Source organism: Heliangelus exortis, chromosome 29, assembly GCF_036169615.1.
Source record: "Heliangelus exortis chromosome 29, bHelExo1.hap1, whole genome shotgun sequence".
NCBI classification, from domain to species: Eukaryota; Metazoa; Chordata; class Aves; order Apodiformes; family Trochilidae; genus Heliangelus; species Heliangelus exortis.
This window is the reverse complement of record NC_092450.1, coordinates 3,930,609-3,948,172: the sequence shown is the minus strand read 5'-3', so window position 1 is coordinate 3,948,172 and position 17,564 is coordinate 3,930,609. Positions and strand designations below refer to the sequence as shown.

Below are 17,564 nucleotides of genomic sequence, written 5' to 3'. Positions count from 1 at the left end.
CATCATTAACAGATACCTTTTCAGATACCTTAACAGATACCTTTTCACTGGACAGAGTGTCCCTCACTTCTTTTTTTTTTTAAACAGCTGATTTGCTGTGCTGACTGCTGTAACTCTTAGGTAGGGTGAAAACTCTTGCAATGACAGAAAAAGGTCAGACATTTTCTGTTGTAGAGGGGACAGAGGCTCCTCAGCCATTTGAAGAGACTATGAGATCTTTGAAATCATATCTTCCCCTGGAAGGCTTTTGGCTCATAATGCAGCTTGTGAACATCTGTAAATCAGAAATGTTTGTTTGCAGTTAACAGTGTTGTGAAGCCTTTCCAAGTGCTGTTTACTGACTGGAGAAACTGGATGTAGAACCACAAACAGATACTCTGAATTGGCAAAGGAACCCAAAGTAGTCAGTGGGTTTCACAGAAGCTGTGATGGTGTTACTGGATATATATCCTTAGTCACACAAGAGGGAGAGAACAACCTGAGAAACAATTACTGGAAATTAATTGCTCTACAACAAATGAATCAACTGGGGTCTTGGTGAGAAGAGTGCTGCTCCCCTGGGTTTCATCAGGAGCTCCATCTGTGCATTCCTCATCACCCTGCAGCATCACTCACTGGATGTTTCAGCAGCTGGCTCACAGGTGAACAATTTTCCGAGCCCCAGATTTTATTCTTATTTTTCTCTTATGTGACTCCCTGGGATGGACCCTTACACCTTGCACTTGTGTAGACCTACAGAACATCCTGTTAAATGTGAGCTACTTTAATTTTACAGTCTAAGTCGTTATTCAATAGTCCTTCCTACCACTGGAAAAGGAAAAGCTTAAAAGTAATTCCCAGGAGAAATTGAGCTCTTCCAGTATAGCAATCCTTTCCCATTTGCTTTCTCTCTATCTGCTGGAATAATAAACTTCACAAAGCCCTTACACAAACTCTTATTTCAGAAAGGGGGAAAGGGTTACTGCAGCTCTGGTGCCTCTTGAGTTCTCTGGACATGGAAGGTTATATTTTTGATCCTTCTGATACTTTGCTTCTGGAAGTTTAGAAGGAAGCAAAGTAACCTTTCAGCACTTATATATGTGCAGTAACTGTACTTAAGGTTTCCACAGTCCTGTATCAAAGATGTCTGCTGAAGTTTTGGCTGTGTTAGGTACACATAAAAGATTTCTGCCAGCCTTTGGAGAGGAAAGTCATGTTTGCATTTGCTTCAGGTCACTTTCTATACTGTTAAAACCCAAAATAAGCTTGTTTTTCTTTGGAGAAGTGCTTTTTGTCATACGAATTCCTGATGCAAGACTGGAAAAAGTCAGTCTGCAAACACAGTTTTTCAACACGAGTAGAAGTTGCCTCCACTTAGTGCGTGTTTACTGCAGGCAGCAGCTACAATACTGGGATGGCAGAGCTAAGCCACATGATTAACTCAAATAATACCCTTGTAAGCTGTTTATGAGAAAACCTTTCATTTCATTGTCCTAACAGAACAATACTCTCAGTCCTAAATGAAACAGCAAATACGAGAGACCAGGTTTGATAGGTGGGAAAGGTAACAACAGGCACTTGTAACTGAATGAAGTCTGGGGAGTTTTGTACCTCTGATGCACACAGTTAGAGATTGAAAATGGGCTTCACTGGTTTCTTCAGAAAGCAAAACTTGTATAGAATAGCTGTTCTCATTTAGAATTGTCCTCTCATCTCCAATTTTATTGCACATTTTATCTTCAAAGAAACCCCTGTATTTGCTTAGTTTGAACAGTTACCTGTTCAAAGTTTGTTAAATTAAATTTCTCAGACACAACGTTTTTAGGTGCATTGCAGAAGTAAAGTTTTATTAAAGGCAGTGCTAACAGCAGAACTGAAGCCCTGAAACAAAGAAGCAGTTGCTAAGGAGAAGCTGAGTAAGCCAAGCGTGACAGAGTGGCGGGCGAGGCGAAGGGCAGGTGCCCAGGTTCTGCTTCCAGAGGGCTCCAGAGGCATCAGCCCTGCTGCAGGAGTGCTGGGCTCAGTGGGTGACAGTCCAGGGTGCCAGTGTCACACGCCCCTGTCTGTGTAAAGACAGAGCAAAACATTGCCTGAGGGGAAAGTCTGATCTTTGCTGCAGAACAGAGTTTTGTCCCAGGCAGTGGGAGAACTCAGAGGCTCCAAGCTCAGCAATCCTCTAGGCACTCTCTCAGAACTATGTATTTTTTTATTTCAATAAGCAAAAAAGCATATCCCAGACTCTACAGCTTTAATTTGTGGTTTATATTAAGGAGAGAGAAGGGCGGGACTTACTATATATTAACCCCCAATTCCTCCATGACAATTATATTTTCTCACTCCTGGGCTACTCCCGGGAATCTTGCCCAGCCCAAAATACAAAGCTTTCTTCTGACAAAATATACTGTAGTCATTAGGGTAGGTGTTACCCACGTATAAATATTTCATTAAAAAGTATTGTCTTACCTGTCATGGAACCACACTGCGGATGAGATTAGGAAGCAGAGGAGTATGCATGGGAGGATTTTCCACCCTGGAAAGCTGCTTGAGAGGCACTGTAAAAAGAGTAATCCACAAAAATTTTTGTTAACCACTGGATATTCAGTCAAAAAAGATGTAGCTCCACGGATAAGAAGTTTCTCTTAGAAATTAGATACACAAGGATTTCTTTCTCTTAACTCGCTATAATATGGGATACATACGCAAGGTCTTGCTGTCCCTCCTGCAGCAGAGCCCGGTACTGAGCAATCTCCTGCTCCAGACGGGTCTTGATGCCCAGGAGCATCTGGTACTCCTGGTTCTGACCCTCCATCTCACAGCGGATGCTGGCCAGCTCCTCCTCCACAGCATTAATCTGCCCTTGGATTTGTTGCAGCAGGCAGCCATAGCGGGAATCCGTTTCTGCCATGGAATCCTCCAGAGAGGATTTCTGGAAGTGCCAAAGAAGGAGTTTAGGGCCAGAGCTCTCCCCTTCCTGCCTCATGCAGGAGTTTCCCATTGGGCCCTTGGCCACGCTGCCCCACGTACCGTGCTGAGCTGTGTCTGCAGCTCGATCTCCAGGTTCTGCATTTCACGTTTCAGTTCAGTGAGCTGGTGGCTGCTCGTCTCCATGTCCTGGCTGCTCGTGGTGACCTGGCGATTGACTTCTTCAATCTGCAGGAGACAAACCCCAGACACATTTCCTGAGTGAGGCATCCAGTGGGGAGCAGATTTGCTGAGTGAGAACTGAGACATTCAGGGAGCCTGGCCCTCTCCTGCTGTCCTTCTGGAGGACAGCTTGGTCATTGCTCTGTAGCTCCTGATTTTTCACCCTCCTTAGTGCCTCAGCCCTGGCCTGATGCCCCTCTGCCACTGCAGTCTTTGCCCAGCAGTGAGGTTTGGGAGAGCAGCCTCCTGTGCTTAGCTGAGGGCACTGCCTGGCCAGGGCCAGGCTGCCTGGGCTTTTCCACAGAGGAGACTCCACTTGGGACATTACTACATACCTTGACTTCATACCACTGCTCAACCTCTCTGCGGTTCTTCTCAATGATCTGCTCATATTCACTTCTCAGGTCGTTCAGTATCTTTGTCAAATCTACTCCAGGGGCAGCATTGACCTCCACGCTCACATCACCACCAGTTTGAGACTGCAGCTGTCTGAGTTCCTGCAGAGAGTTCAAAGAGAGAAACAGGGAGCACAAGTTATCTTCTGTGAAAGCCTGAACTGATTTGATACAGAACTCTGGAGAATCAAAGGACTGTGCCTAGGCCATCGTACCTCCTCATGGTTTCTCTTCAGAGCAATCAGCTCATCCTTCAAGGTCTCCAGCTCTGATTCCAGTGAAGATCTAACTAGAGTTAAGTCATCCAGGAGATTTCTCAAGCCATTAATGTCAGCCTCCACAGTCTGACGGATGACCAGCTCGTTCTCATACCTTCACCACAGACAAGAAAGACAGAGAAGTGGGGGAATGAAGCGATGTCAGCCAATAGCACACGTCTTTCCTGGGTCAGTATCCCAGTAACTCATGAAGCCTCAGTAAGAGTTTGGGAAGAGGTGCCCTGTCTCCTGTGATTATGGGGAAGATGTGAAAGGCATGCTATGTTCCCAGGGAGGTACTCACTTCATTCGGAAGTCATCAGCAGTCATCTTGCTGTTATCGATGTCCAGGAGCAACCTGTTGTTGTCCACTGTGGCAGAAATTATCTGTAAAAGAGAAGTTGGAGAGGAGTCTGTCTTCAGACACCCCTGACAAGAAGAAACAAGACCCAAAGTTTTGGTAGGGCTTTGCTGTGGCTCATGGAATTGTTTCCTGCAGTACTGCAGGGACTATGTGCTAACACTCCAGATTTGCTTTTCAGGGAAGCTTGGGCTGTCACAGATCACCCGTCCCTAGTGGATGCTTCTTTTTTATCAAGTCAGAGAAAGTTCTCCGTGGGTCCTGAGGGATGTCTTCAGCCCTTATCCTGCAATTTTTTCTTCACGACGTTTTCATTTTCTTGATACTGATTGTAAGGGAAGGCCTTGGTCCTTCCAGCTGGAGGAGTGCACAGAGACAAAAGGGAGTTCAGATCTTGCAGCCCAGGTGCTTTGGCTTTGTCTCCATCCAGCTGAACCGGGTGGGAGCAAAGGAATGGAAACCACACAAGCTGGGTTTGGAGCCACCTGGACAACGTGGAATTTCAGTTATGTGCACCAGCATGTCTGGGACTGGTGGAGTTCTTCTAGATGCCTCCGGCTGTGTCCCTAAAGCACATCCCTTTCACTTGTGGGGTGGTGTAGGGCTTTGATTACCCAAGAGGTGGGAGGCCCAGCACATCAGGTTTCTGCCTGCAGTACCCCCAGCAAAGCTGTCCAGTAGCTCCCTGCCAGCCCTGAGAGGCAGTGCCAGAGGGCTTGGGAAGTTCTCACAGGTGGGAATAATGCATGGGAGATGGAGCTGTGCTAGTTGGGGCTCTCCTACCTGGTTCTGGAGCTGTTCGATGGTCTGGTAGTAGGAGCTGTAGTCCTTGGAGTCAGTGGGTGCCTGTTTGCGGTACCACTCCCGGATGCTCTGCTCCAGCTGAGTGTTTTCTTCCTCCAGCATCCGCACTTTGTCCAGGTAAGCAGCCAGGCGGTCGTTGAGGTTCTGCATGGTGACCTTCTCATTGCCATTCAGAAGGCCATCCCCCCCAGCACATAAGCCTCCTGCAAAGAGACCCCCAAAGCCCCCAGCGAGACTGACAGAGCTCATGCCCCCTCCGTAGCCAATGCCACAAGCTCCCCCGCCATAGCTGCCACCACCTGCCACAGAGGAGGCATATCTCCTGCAGGAGGCAGAGGAACTCCTGCCACTGCCACCACCACCACCACCACTCCTGTAAGAGGTACTAGATGTTCTCTTGATGCTGCAGCTCATGGTGGAAGCAATCGGATTTTCAGCCCCAAATTCAAAGCCCACTGCACAGCTTGATCCAGGAACTCCAAGTGCAGCCTGTGTCCTGCACAGGCTATTTATACCCTGTTGGGTGGGTGTCACCTGTGAGACATCCAACTTCCCATGAAGTTTGCCAGCCTTAAAGCTCATACAGAAAGTGATGTGCTAAGGGGAATTTCATTTGAGGTAAGAAAAAGGCATTACCATTCCCTTCAGGTATGTCTGTGTTGATTCACACACTGTAATTTTATGTAGGTGGCTCTTTGTTAGATATATTGTAAGATAACAGAGAATCTCATGGCTTCTATTAATCTCACTGCATATCACTAGGAACAGGTGTTAATAAAGGCTCCACCTTGCCTGTCTGTCTCCTTCAGCCTTCTATTTGGTGAAAGTCAATATTTCAGCTTTTGTCTTCGTCCTTTGATCCCAGACAATGATTTGTGAGACCAGCAGTCTCTGAGGGACTCTTCAAGCATTAATTTATTTGAAATTTACACCTGCTATTTAGAAATCTACTTTAGCTTACTGAAAGAAGTTACCAGTTTTTTAAACAGCATTCCCATGTCTGTTACAGACAGAATGTGACACTGAATTTTTCTCTTTTGCCACTGCTTATAGTGAGGATTTAACTGCTGCTATTTAACTTCTTCTGAAAGTACAGGGTGCTGACTGCTGTACTTTTTGTTGTTGAACAAAACTGTGTGACATCCACAGGGGAAAACATATTAGATATTTTCCTATCAAACAGCTATTAATTTTATTTTAGCTGAATGACTCAAAGGAAATTTGGAAGGGAAATATTTGATGTTTCATATTCTCATAATCATATTTTAAAATATATATTTCTCAGACTATGTCCCTGAATTATATAAAGCAGTAAAAAATAACCTTGGTGAAAATGTGCAGTGCCAAAGATTAGATCTGAAATATTATAATCATTATCTGGAGTTGGTACAGTCTCTTTGCCAAGAGTGAGAGAGTATCTTGCAACACAAAAAAGAGTAAGAAACAAGTGTGTATTTTTTTCCACTGCCTGTGCAATATGGGAAGTTCAATGAGTTGCTTTTTCCATCTTTACTAATCAACTATGAAACTGAGAAAAGCCTTGTACAGAAACAAACTCTCGGGTTTCCAGTTCCTACAGAGGAGTCAATTGGCTGCTACAAGGGAAGCACAAGGAGCTGGGGGCACCTGCTGTGAATTTCCACCTCAAAATCAGCTTATCCACAGTGAGAGAGGATGAATTCAACCTGGAAGTGGTTTAGGGAGGGATTCCGTGTTACGGAAGAACCAAACCCATTAAAATTAACAAACGAGGAGTGAGAAGGGACTGAGTCACCTTACTCATGTGGGTCCCCATAGGAGGGAGCAGGATTGTGCTCCCACAGACAGTGGCTGTGTGTGCCCTGGGGATGTAAGAAGCTCTGGGGCAGGGGCAGCTCCTGGCTCTGCTCTGCTCCCAGCAGGGGGGCTGCTGCCCTTCAGCTGCCCTGAACCCCACTGAGCCTACACTCCCACCCCCCTGGCACTGGGAGCAGTGGGATTCCTGCTCCTAACCTGCCTCTGGGAACCAGCAGACACCTACCTGAGTGTGGCACAGCTTCACCCTGCTGAAGCCATGTTCCTGGAGACTCTTCTCTTTTGGGGTCTTCTAAATAGATTTACAGTAGGCTTTTGTACATCTCCTTTTCTTATTTTATTCTAAGAATGATATAGAAAGGCTTATCAGCAAAATGTTGAATTGGAAGGGGAGGGGTGTGGGTAGCTGCCATTAGAATGTTCTTTGCTGTCTGTAGAAGTCTTTAGATGCTTAATATGAAGTAAGATACAAATGTGCTGAATCCCAGAGCCTGAATTTAGCTGCCGAAGGACAAGTCCTTGTTGGTACTGCCAGTCACTTCCAAACAACTTAGAGATCTCACGTTTGTGCATTTCTAGCTTAAACTGCTAAATTTCAGTTATCTTTTTGTGAATCACAAATTGAAATCACAGTCTGAAGTCATTGCTATTTCTTCATGTCAGGCCTGAGTGGACTCTCAACTGGTGCCAACTCTACAAGAGTTCCATCTAGTGCTGAGGTTCTGCAGTCTGCTCTGGGCTGATATTCAACTGCTATTGAGTCCTAGAGCTCAGCTTCACAAGAGCATCTGGCACTTTATTAAAAACAAAGGCACAGCCCAGGATGCTCCAAGAAGATTCTGATCTGCCCTGACTGCTCAGAAGTTGTGCCTTAACTCTAAAATTTCATTATCAACTATTGTGACATATCTTCAACTTTTCTATCTGGGGGTACTTGTTGCCATGGCTTTGTGTTTTCTTTTTAAGTGTTTACACCTACAGAATGGAAAAATATTCACACACAGGATCCTGATTGCATGAGACAGAAATGAAGTTTATTAGTGACATTTTCCTGATACAGAACAACCTGAATAAGAAGCAAGTAGTTCAAGTACCAATGGTCAAAGCCACAAAGGGTTCCGGGCAGAAGGGTGTAGCATGCAGGGCAGGGGGCAGGGGGCCAGCTGGGAGCTCTGAAGAGCCCTTTTGGGTCGATGGTGTCAGCAGCATTGAGAAACTGTTAAGAGCCTCTTGTCTTTCCTTGGGAGCATGGGGAACGTGGAGGAATTTGGCCAATTTCTGTTTGAAAGGTCTTGCAGGATAGGGTCCTCAATCCTTAGTCAAAAGATTTTCTCCCATACCCTGTTCAGAAATAAAGCAAACATTAATTTCTTCAGTACTGGCACTGAATCTCTGAGGCACCAGTACTATGGCAGAGAAGAAACTTGATTATGTGATAGGTGACCAAAACCATTCCAAAAGAATGAGGTGAAAAAAACAGTTGGGGGTTTAAGGACACTGTTGGGAGATGTCACCCACAAAACTGACGAGAAATTGAGCTGATCCTTTGCACTCAAATAGGAAAACATTTATAAGAAAAATAAATCTAACACCTTCCAGCCATTGTAGTTTATGCTTGGTACTGTTTAGCTCCAGCAGAGGAGGTTGATGCAAGGTATAAATTAGTAAGGATGGGGCGGAGGGAGCAGTGTGTCTGTACAGCAGCTCTCACCTTGGCTTTCACCACCGCTCCTGCAGGACTGAGACTGGGAAGACGAAGAGTAGGAGTGGGAACTGCTGATGCCTCCTGAAGTCCTTCCTCCTCCTCCTCCTCCAATGCTACTGCATCCACCACCACTTCCCCCTCCCATTCCTCCTCCGCTGCTTCCTCCTCCCATTCCTCCTCCCATTCCTCCTCCTATTCCTCCTCCTCCCATTCCTCCTCCCATCCCGCTGCCGCCACCACCGGAGGAAATGCTGACGCCTCCGAATCCACAGCTCATGCCACCTCCTCCTCCTCCTCTTCCTCCTCCAGAATGGCCACCACCTCCTATTCTACCACCTCCCATGCCTCCTCCCATGCCTCCTCCCATGCCTCCCGATGGCATTCTGCAAAGAAAGAGAAAGGAGAAAAAGTTAATCAAATTCATTCTTTTGACCTCAGAAGGAAATGTATGTACAGATGCTGCGGGGCTGCCTCCACTTCTCACGTCTCTGCTGCTTTTTAGAACCTAGTACAAATCAGCAGGAGAGCTGATACAGTGCCAAAAATCAGTCTCCTTTTCAATTTCAGCTTGAATACAAGCGTTTTTTGCTTTTCCCACATTCTGGCTGCTTTATCAGTGTACAGTGTCACTGTGCTCCAAGTTGGAAAGGCAGAACATGAAGCTTTAGCTGATCTCCCAAGTGCCAGGTAGAAGCAGAAGCAGGCTCAGGGCACAGGTGAAACCAATGTAGCTTCAACTTTCAGAGAACTGCACACTGAGACTTCTATGAAGGCTTACAAAACTAAGGTAATTTTTCTGCTCATGGTCATTTCCAAGGTGATTTCTGGCTTTTCAGTTCCTGGTCTTTTCTGGAAGCAGGGGAAAGGCAGGGATCTCTGTGTGGGATCCCTGTCCAGCCCCAAATCAGTGGTTCATAGCTTCTCATCTGATTTATGTACTGAACAGGTTTTCCCAGGAATGTGTTGTACTTCAAACCTGGGAGGCAATCAGTCAGTACAGCTGAATTTGCCCCACTTCAGTACCAAATCTGATTTGGTACAAATCAAGACTTTACATTTCCTGCCTTTGTGACTAATGTAGCAATCCCAGGTGTCTCACTGTGCTGTTACTTACACAAGGTCTTGCTGCCCTTCCTCCAGCAGAGCCCGGTACTGAGCAATCTCCTGCTCCAGACGGGTCTTGATGCCCAGGAGCATCTTGTACTCCTGGTTCTGACCCTCCATCTCACAGCGGATGCTGGCCAGCTCCTCCTCCAGGGGGTTGATCATGGCCTGGATCTGCTGCAGCTGCAAACCGTAGCGGCGTTCCGTGTCTTCCAGGTTGGATTGCAAAGAGTCGATCTGCAAGTTGAAAACAAAACCCAGTGTTTATGGGAATGGGGCAAGTTTAACTAATTTTGGTGAGGAAACTGGAGGTCTTCACAAACCAGAGAAAAGCATATCTTTGCAGAGAAGTAATCCAGTACCCTGCTCTCTACAGCTGGGGTACATTCCAGGTGTATCCATTCTTTTTTTGTATTGACACCTACAGCCTGTGTGACAGGTGAAGCAGAGGCAGACACCTGTACTTACCATGCTGATTTGGGACTGCAGCTCGATTTCCAGGCTTTGATATTCACGTCTCAGCTCAGAGATTTGTTGGTTGCTTGATTGTATTTCCTGGCCACTTGAGTGGACTTGTTGATTAACTTCTTCCATCTGAAAAATTCCCATACAAAACTGAGTCATTGTGGATATTAAGAAAGCATTGTGCGGTTATCATAAAAGCACTGAAAAAGGAATTAGAGATAATGAGAAGAGCTGTAATGCAGACTGACTGTGTTTCCCACTTGCCACTCACTTGCTGCTGGAACACAGATTCTCCAGGCTTTACCGTGAACCTTAAACCTCTAGAACTGACCTCTTTCAGTAGACTGCTTAAAGTCTTTTAAAGTTGAGTCCCTTAAATAATACTTGGTAAGCTGCCTTTCCTTTGCCACATGTAAATAGGTCCAGTTTCTAGTAGAAGATTTAGTGATGAAAAAACCTGTGCTTTACCTTGGTTTCATACCAGCTTTCCACCTCCTTCCGGTTGTTCTCAATGAGCCGCTCATATTCACAACGCATTTCATTTATTTTTTCCATCAAATTAATACCAGGGGTAGCATTGACCTCCACACTGACGTCACCACCAGATTGTGTTTGCAGTCCTTTCATTTCCTGAAAAAAAAATCAATGTGAATAATCAAAGCCAGTAACCAAGATCTGGCTAGATCTTCTTAGTGAAAGAAATCCATAGGAAATTCTCAGGGTTGAGTTTTCAATAGTTATTATTTTAAAGTCTGGAGAAACTTACCTCTTCATGGTTCTTCCTGAGATAGATCAGTTCCTCTTTAAGGGATTCAAACTGTGTCTCCAAGTCAGATCTGGCTAGAGTCAGTTGATCCAGAAGTGGACGTAATCCATTAATATCACTTGCCACACTCTGGTGGAGAGTGTATTCAGTTTCATACCTGAACAACAGACAAGAACAACAGACCTTTGTTTGTTATCTGGATTATGAACAGTTCCCATCAGAACATCTTTGGTCTTTAATCCCATTGCTTAATTTTTAAAAGAAGAGACCTAATTCTCTTTAGACCTAATAGATTTGTTTTACTTTAGTAGAACTTCTCCTTAATATTATGAGATTTATATGATTTATACATTATAAATCTACTTGCCATAGTGGAGAAATTTCAAATGTAGTACTTTAAATGGCATCATTCAGAGAAGGCATGAGGAGAAAAATAATAATGAAAGACTTAACAGAATGATTTTCCCAGTGATGGATTCTATCACCAGAGCTACGGTGCCTACAAAGATAACTGGCAACACCAACTCAGGGAGGGTGAAGGGAGGCACAGAGGGGTGAGACAGGCAGGGGGGACTCACTTCAGTCTGAAGTCATCCACAGTCATCCTGGTGTTGTCAATGTCAAGAAGGATCTTGTTAAGGTCCACATTTGCACCAACAATCTGAAAGGGAGAGGACAGGTGTTATTTGGTCAGTTGTCCTTGCAGTCTGACATGCAGGTAGAGGGAGGAAATCCCTGTGCAGATACATTTCAGAAGAGCTTGTTGGTAATATCAAGAGAGAGAGGGACAGACAAGCAAGAGCACAGCACAGAAGGAGCACTGGACAGGGCCCATAGTGGGTGCACAAGATCTACCACTGCACCAGTGTCACCTGTAACCACAACACCCACATTGCCCGCAGCAGAGAGAAGTTTCTCAGCCTTTGTCACCACTCCAGTTTGCTGCCTGCAGCACAGGAGGGAATGTATCACCCCAAATGTGCTGCAGGAGGAAAGTGCCATTCTAGTGGGACTGTTCAAAGTCAGGCAGATTATGTCATACCTGGTTTTGCAGCTCTTCAATCGTTCTGTAATATTGGCTGTAGTCCTTGGTACCAGTGGGTCCTTGGTTTTTGTACCACTCCCTGATAAGGTGCTCAAGTTGAGAATTTTCCTCCTCCAAGTGTCGTACTTTATCCAAGTAAGAAGCCAGGCGATCATTAAGGTTCTGCATGGTCAGCTTTTCATTTGTGGAGAGCAAGCCACCATCTTCACCAAACCCTGATCCACCAAAACTACCTCCACCATATCCACCACCACTAAAGCTGCCACCACCAAAGCCACCGCTACTCCCAAAGCCACTAAATCCACCTCCACTGTATCCACCACTGCCAAAACCACCTCCACCCATGCCGCATCCATAACCCCCTCCCATTCCTCCAAAACCACCTCCACCTGATGAAAATCCCCCTCCCATACTTCCACAGCTCATTCCTCCTCCATAACTCCCACCACTCATTCCTCCTCCATAACTCCCACCACTCATTCTGCCTCCGTAGCTACCACGGCTAATCCTGCCACAGCTGCCACTGCTAAAGCCCCCTCCATAGCTGCTCCTGGAAATGCCACCACCAAAGCTCCTGCCAGAAAAGCCTCCACTTCCTCCAGAAGAGGTGTATTTTCTACTGGACATTGAGGAGTATCCACCAGACCTCCGTATTCCACAGCTGCTACCCCCTCCACCACCACCGCCACCACCACCACCACCACTGCTGATTCTAGTGGTACTAGATGAAGACTTAGTGCCACAGCTCATAGTGACAGCAATCAGAGGTTAACCACAATCCCAAAGCTAAGTGCACAGCCTGATAAGATTCAGGACTGTAAATTTTCATCCGCAGCTCTCTCTATTTATACTTCTGACAGTGGGTGTCACCATCAGGGTGTTTCCTTCTCCCAGGGCATTTACCAACCTTGTTGTTTGTGCCAAGAATAATTTGCTGAACAATATTTTTGTGCCAATATCTCAGGCAATCTAGCCCATTGCTGCCTTTGTGGTGGTTGTTTAAGATGGAACATTTAATTTCTTTTGGGTGCCATTCTTTTCATTTAGCTTCTTCTGGAAGAGATGGGTTTTTGCCTCAAGCAGCCTGGACCTGCCTTGCCATGGAGAAAGCTCTTTCCACAGTTCTTCCCTAAAGCAAAGGCTGTGATTCCCAGATCTCTCATGCTGCACTTTGCATTTTACTGATCAATTATGAATCTACTTTCTTTGCTAAGATTTGTGTAGCTGCTACTGTCAGACTTGTTCTCTTTTACTCTTTCATATTTTGTGCATTTAAAATCTACACTGCTTCTGTTCTTTTTCTCACTGTACATAATAGTACAAAAGGTTTATTAGTAGGACTGTATGTCTTGTCTTTTCAGATTGTCCAGCCTGTTTGTCCCTGCCATCACTTAGAGAACAGATTTATTTATATGAGAAGTCTATTTCAAGCAATGTAGTAAGGTTCTTACTCCAAAATTAAAATCCTTCCTTTGTGAAGAAATAGGACAGCCCACTAAATAGTCAAGCTCTAGAAATAAAAGAAACTGAAAATACTGTGGGTTTTTTTGTTTGGTTGGTTGGTTGTGGGTTTTTGTGGGTTTTTTTCTTTTTTGTTTTGTTTTGTTTTGTTTTGTGTTTTTTTTTCACTAGAGAGCTGTTAATCCAAAATACTAGGCAGATTAAGTTAATTGTTGCATAATTAGAGTCTGAGTTTGGGCCAACGGTGACTCTTGGATCCAGATGACTGTCATCTACAAAAATACACTCATATATAAAGCTTCATCTTTATATATAATCTAAATATTCTGGTTCAAATGCAGAATCTCATTTCCTCAGCATCCACTTAGCTCAACTCTTACGCTGTGAGCTTTTATGAGAAATTTACATCTTATTTTTTAATCCAGTAGAGATTCGTGCAGACAGCCAGTCCCTGCCACTTAGCTGCAAACAAGAGCAAACCCATCAGCATTTGTGGTGTTGCTGTAGATGAACCCCAGCATGTCACAGCTTGGAGGAAGGTCTGCAGTTTTCCAGTGAGAGCTTTGTTCTGTGTTGCTGGAATCTTTCATTGCCTTTCTTGCTCTTGGCTTGGTTATGTGAAAATTGGTGATCTCCCCTTAAACCTCAGGTGCAGGGAACAAAGAAAAGCTCATCACAGGAACTGCCTTCTCTGCTGTTCTTTTCTCAGCATCGTCACAAAGGCCTCTGGTAGATGGCAACCTGGTGCAGCCCTTGCTTTTATCAAGGTCACCTTGATTTGGAAGTTGATTCTTGCTGCTGGCTTTTACACTCTTCTGTCAGTCTCCATGGACAGGATTCTTCTACAAACTGCATTTCTGCCTCTTGATTTGCAGCCTTTCTGTGTGAAATTAAGGATTATTTAACATTTTCTGATGGAATCCATTGTCCTGTCCTTTGCACTGTGCTTTTGCCAGCATTGCTTTATTGCTGCTTATGCAATCTCTTTCAAAAGCTCTCTGATTTTATCTTGCTACTTGATACACTCAATAGCTCAAAGATGATGAAAGATTTCAAGTAGCGTGATGATGTGGAAATTACTCCTTGATTCACAGCTGGAGGATGGTACTGTCCCCTCAGCAGCATAAACACAGTTTCTGGGTTTCTGCAGGTTCTGTTGGTGGTGCTGAAAGATGCAGTTTACTACAGGCAAAATGTTTTTCCTTTTTAGTGTTGTTTTCCCTTTCTGAGCTCATTTTAAGAACTTTCAAAATTTTTCATTCTCTGCTGCTTTCTGCTTATTTATCATCTGGATAATGTAAAGTACTTAATTTCAGGAACTGCCTAAAAGAAACCAGCAATTTTAGGATCTCTACCCATCTCCTTCCTGTGTGTGAGGCACAGTGTAAATACCAATGTCCTTGTGTGCTGTACAGCGTGGCTGTCAGAAAGCAGAGCAGGGCAGGAACATTTCCAGCTACAGCAGCCTGCAGAGGATCTGGATGTTTTGACACTGCCCAGCTTCTTGTTAAGCTCAGCACATGCCACATTTCAAGCACAGCTGACATTCCTTCACTCTCTCTCTGTTATTGTTTTCCTTTTAATCAGGCCGCTGAGATCCCTATCAAAGTCACTGCCTGGCATCAGAAAGAAGACAAACTCTGGGAGCAGCCCACACTGATGTGTATTTTATCAAAACCAGGAGGCTTTTACAACAGGCTGGTGCTGCTGCATTCCAAACAGACCTGGAGAAAATGTATTTTCACTCTTGTGTCTGTGCACCAAAAAATTAAAACATTTCCCCTTAATCCAACGCCATTGAGATGCCTCAGGGAAGTGTCAGACTTTATTCTCTTAATCTTTTCTATAACCTTTTTCCATTGCTCTTACCAGACATTTCTGTAGGAAAGAGGATCTGTTTTCACTTAGGAGTCTGTCCATAGAAAACCCATTAGCACAAAGATCTCCAGCACATGAAGCAAATGACATCCTGAGCAACCTGTGCTGCCCTCATAAAAGTAAAGAAAAACTTCAAACTTTTTGGATGTTGAGGTGGGCTCTAGGAAGATTTGCTGGTTTCTTCCTTCCCTCCCAACAGTGCAGTCAGATGACAAACTTTGCTGTACTAATTCTGTGTAGCCCATGAGCAGAGCCCATGCAGCATGTGAGAATCAAGAGGGCTGACAATGTTAAACAAAAGAGAGATCAGGGGAATTTATGCACAGGCAATTTTGAAATTGCATCTCTGCTTTCAAATGGACAAATGAATTGCTCTGGGAGTACTGAAGCCAAACACATAGGAGTGTGTGTACACATTTATTTTTGCCTAAGGTTGGTCTGAAGGTCCTGTTCCAACACGTACCACCATTTTCTCCTCAGAGCACTAACAGGAACACCAGATAAGTATCCAAATTGCAACATTTTGTGCTCATAAAATTAAAGCTTATTATGCTGATTAATGCCTAACAAAATACATGCAAATAAAAAGTGTAAGGTTCTCCTCACTACTCTTGATATTGCTGGAGTCCTACATTAAGCATTCCCTAAGCTTTGACTCCTGACACTACAATATTTGTATCTTTACTCCTGCTTTCCAATAGTTTTGGGTTTCTAGCTCTGCTCCTCCACATAATTTTTAAAAATCATTGTTGCTATTACAAGTATGTAATTGTTCATTTTTCCTCATTAAGCAAATGCTAGTCATAACCTGGATGCAGATTTTCTAGATACAAAATGAAAAAAGGAAATAATACTTAAACTGGTGCTTTATTCCAGAGTATGGTAAGAAACCATCTGAATCCAGTCTTATTTTTGTCTGCAGTGAGCACTAATGCTATGATTAGGCAGGTGATTTTTTGAGTTTACTGGTGGTTTGTGTTTATTTTGTCACATATTGTGAACTGTAGCAAATAAACTTGATTATTAGTCTTATTTATATTATAGATACAAACTCATTATATGTGAGGAACATTGTAGGAACACCTTGTTAGGAAAGAACAGATTTTAGTTAAGGATGAAGGCAGTATGATCAATGCTGAGTAGTAAAAGTAGAGATAATAATAGCCTATTATTTATCATAATTGCTCAGAAAATTTTAATTAATTCTGTTCGTGAGTCTAACGTGGCAATTTAAGCATTTAAATCATCCCATGGCAACACCCTTGTATTTGCTGCTGTCCCGTGGTGCTCTGAGCTGCCTCAATGCCCTGGAGATTCTCCTTCCCACACTTCCAACCCTCCAAGTTTCATTCTGCTTTGCTCTCACAAGGATTTGTTTCAGTGGAATTTCTTCTGCAGGGTCAGATGCAGACATGCAAGATAATTAGCCAACTGGCAGTAAATTACTAAAAGAAAGTTATATTTTTTGAAAGAAAGGACAGGATCAAGAGGTATCTGCAGTCCTCGGAGCTGCAGAGCAGCAAGGGTCAGCACCAGGCTGCTCATCCAGCTGGAGGGGATCCTACATCTTGGGAATCTCCAGGGGCAGGGCAGAGGTCAGGTGCTGGTCTGGAAATCCCTCTCCAGAAGCCAGGAAGGATGCACCCAACAGGAGCATTTTTGAGATTAACTTGGGGGGCTCATCCAGGAGGTATGAGAAGCAGAGCTCTGGTATTGGGAGCAGTGTTTAATTTGGGCTGGTAGTTTAGTGTCCTGGAAAGGGAGGGTTAGGGGACATCTAGCAACATGGAGCTGAGTGTGGTTCAATGCTGCAAGGGTTTTAAAAATGCAGTGTTAAAAATGTGAAGTTTAAAAAATGACTTTGCATTAGGAGGGAGATGGGGGCACCCACATAACCTCTTAGCAGGCTCAGGCAGGGATATCAGTGCTTGGTTCAGGATTCAGCAGCCTATGAGGATTGCCCAGGCCCCCAGCGAGATACTGGTCAGAAAAAAATAATTCTTAGTGTTTTGGTTTTTGTTTTTTTCTTTTCAAATCCTAGTGACCCTGGCTGGGAGCCTGGCAGAAGGCAGTGCAGTGAATCACTGGCACAGATCTGCCGAGCACTTGGGCGTTCAGGATTCCCGTTCCCACAGTCTCCCACTCAGTCTGTGTTTCTCAACCTTCTCCTGTGGGTGATGCCTTCCTCAGAGGGAAAAAAACGAAACTCATGACTGTAAAAGGGAGAGAGAAAAACCACAGTGATTCTCCTGTCTGGTGCCTTTGTTTGTGTTTAAGAACAGAGAAATCTCTGAGCAGTGCAACTCGCCTGTGAATTCCTTCTGTAAGACCAGATGGGAGCAATCGGGTTCATCCTCCAGCCTTAGGGATTTATTTTACACTACAGGTAGCTACTGTCCCAGAGCA

At 44.5% G+C, this 17,564-nt stretch overlaps 2 protein-coding genes and 1 long non-coding RNA gene across 4 annotated transcripts in view; 1 reads left to right on the top strand and 2 right to left on the bottom strand.

The window, feature by feature from the left end:
• The window catches only part of LOC139788603 (uncharacterized), a 126,855-nt gene that overhangs the window by 64,686 nt on the left and 44,605 nt on the right, over positions 1–17,564 (top strand). The window lies entirely within an intron of this gene.
• On the bottom strand, positions 1,798–5,459 carry LOC139788580 (keratin, type I cytoskeletal 16-like). Its single transcript, XM_071728654.1, has 8 exons — positions 4,920–5,459; positions 4,080–4,162; positions 3,734–3,890; positions 3,459–3,620; positions 3,004–3,129; positions 2,679–2,905; positions 2,443–2,531; positions 1,798–2,042 (listed from the first exon to the last, which is right to left on the bottom strand). The coding sequence occupies exons 1-7, from the start codon at positions 5,352–5,354 to the stop codon at positions 2,471–2,473; spliced, it is 1,251 nt and encodes a 416-aa protein (XP_071584755.1). The 5' UTR covers positions 5,355–5,459; the 3' UTR covers positions 1,798–2,042; positions 2,443–2,470.
• On the bottom strand, positions 7,747–12,628 carry LOC139788563 (keratin, type I cytoskeletal 13-like). Its single transcript, XM_071728627.1, has 8 exons — positions 11,817–12,628; positions 11,353–11,435; positions 10,775–10,931; positions 10,477–10,638; positions 10,012–10,137; positions 9,554–9,780; positions 8,446–8,822; positions 7,747–8,075 (listed from the first exon to the last, which is right to left on the bottom strand). Exons 1-8 carry the CDS (start codon positions 12,567–12,569, stop codon positions 8,050–8,052), a joined length of 1,911 nt encoding a protein of 636 aa, XP_071584728.1. The 5' UTR covers positions 12,570–12,628; the 3' UTR covers positions 7,747–8,049.

Excerpts from the sequence above, each read along its gene's own strand:
- LOC139788563 (XM_071728627.1), bottom strand. The coding sequence starts at position 12,569 with ATGAGCTGTGGCACTAAGTCTTCATCTAGTACCACTAGAATCAGCAGT. Across the intron at positions 11,436-11,816 it reads TTGAAGAGCTGCAAAACCAG|ATTGTTGGTGCAAATGTGGA; the intron begins GTATGACATAAT and ends TCTCCCTTTCAG. Across the intron at positions 10,639-10,774 it reads TCAGGAAGAACCATGAAGAG|GAAATGAAAGGACTGCAAAC; the intron begins GTAAGTTTCTCC and ends TTTTTTTTTCAG.
- LOC139788580 (XM_071728654.1), bottom strand. The coding sequence starts at position 5,354 with ATGAGCTGCAGCATCAAGAGAACATCTAGTACCTCTTACAGGAGTGGT. Across the intron at positions 4,163-4,919 it reads TCGAACAGCTCCAGAACCAG|ATAATTTCTGCCACAGTGGA; the intron begins GTAGGAGAGCCC and ends TCTCTTTTACAG. Across the intron at positions 3,621-3,733 it reads TGAAGAGAAACCATGAGGAG|GAACTCAGACAGCTGCAGTC; the intron begins GTACGATGGCCT and ends AACTCTCTGCAG.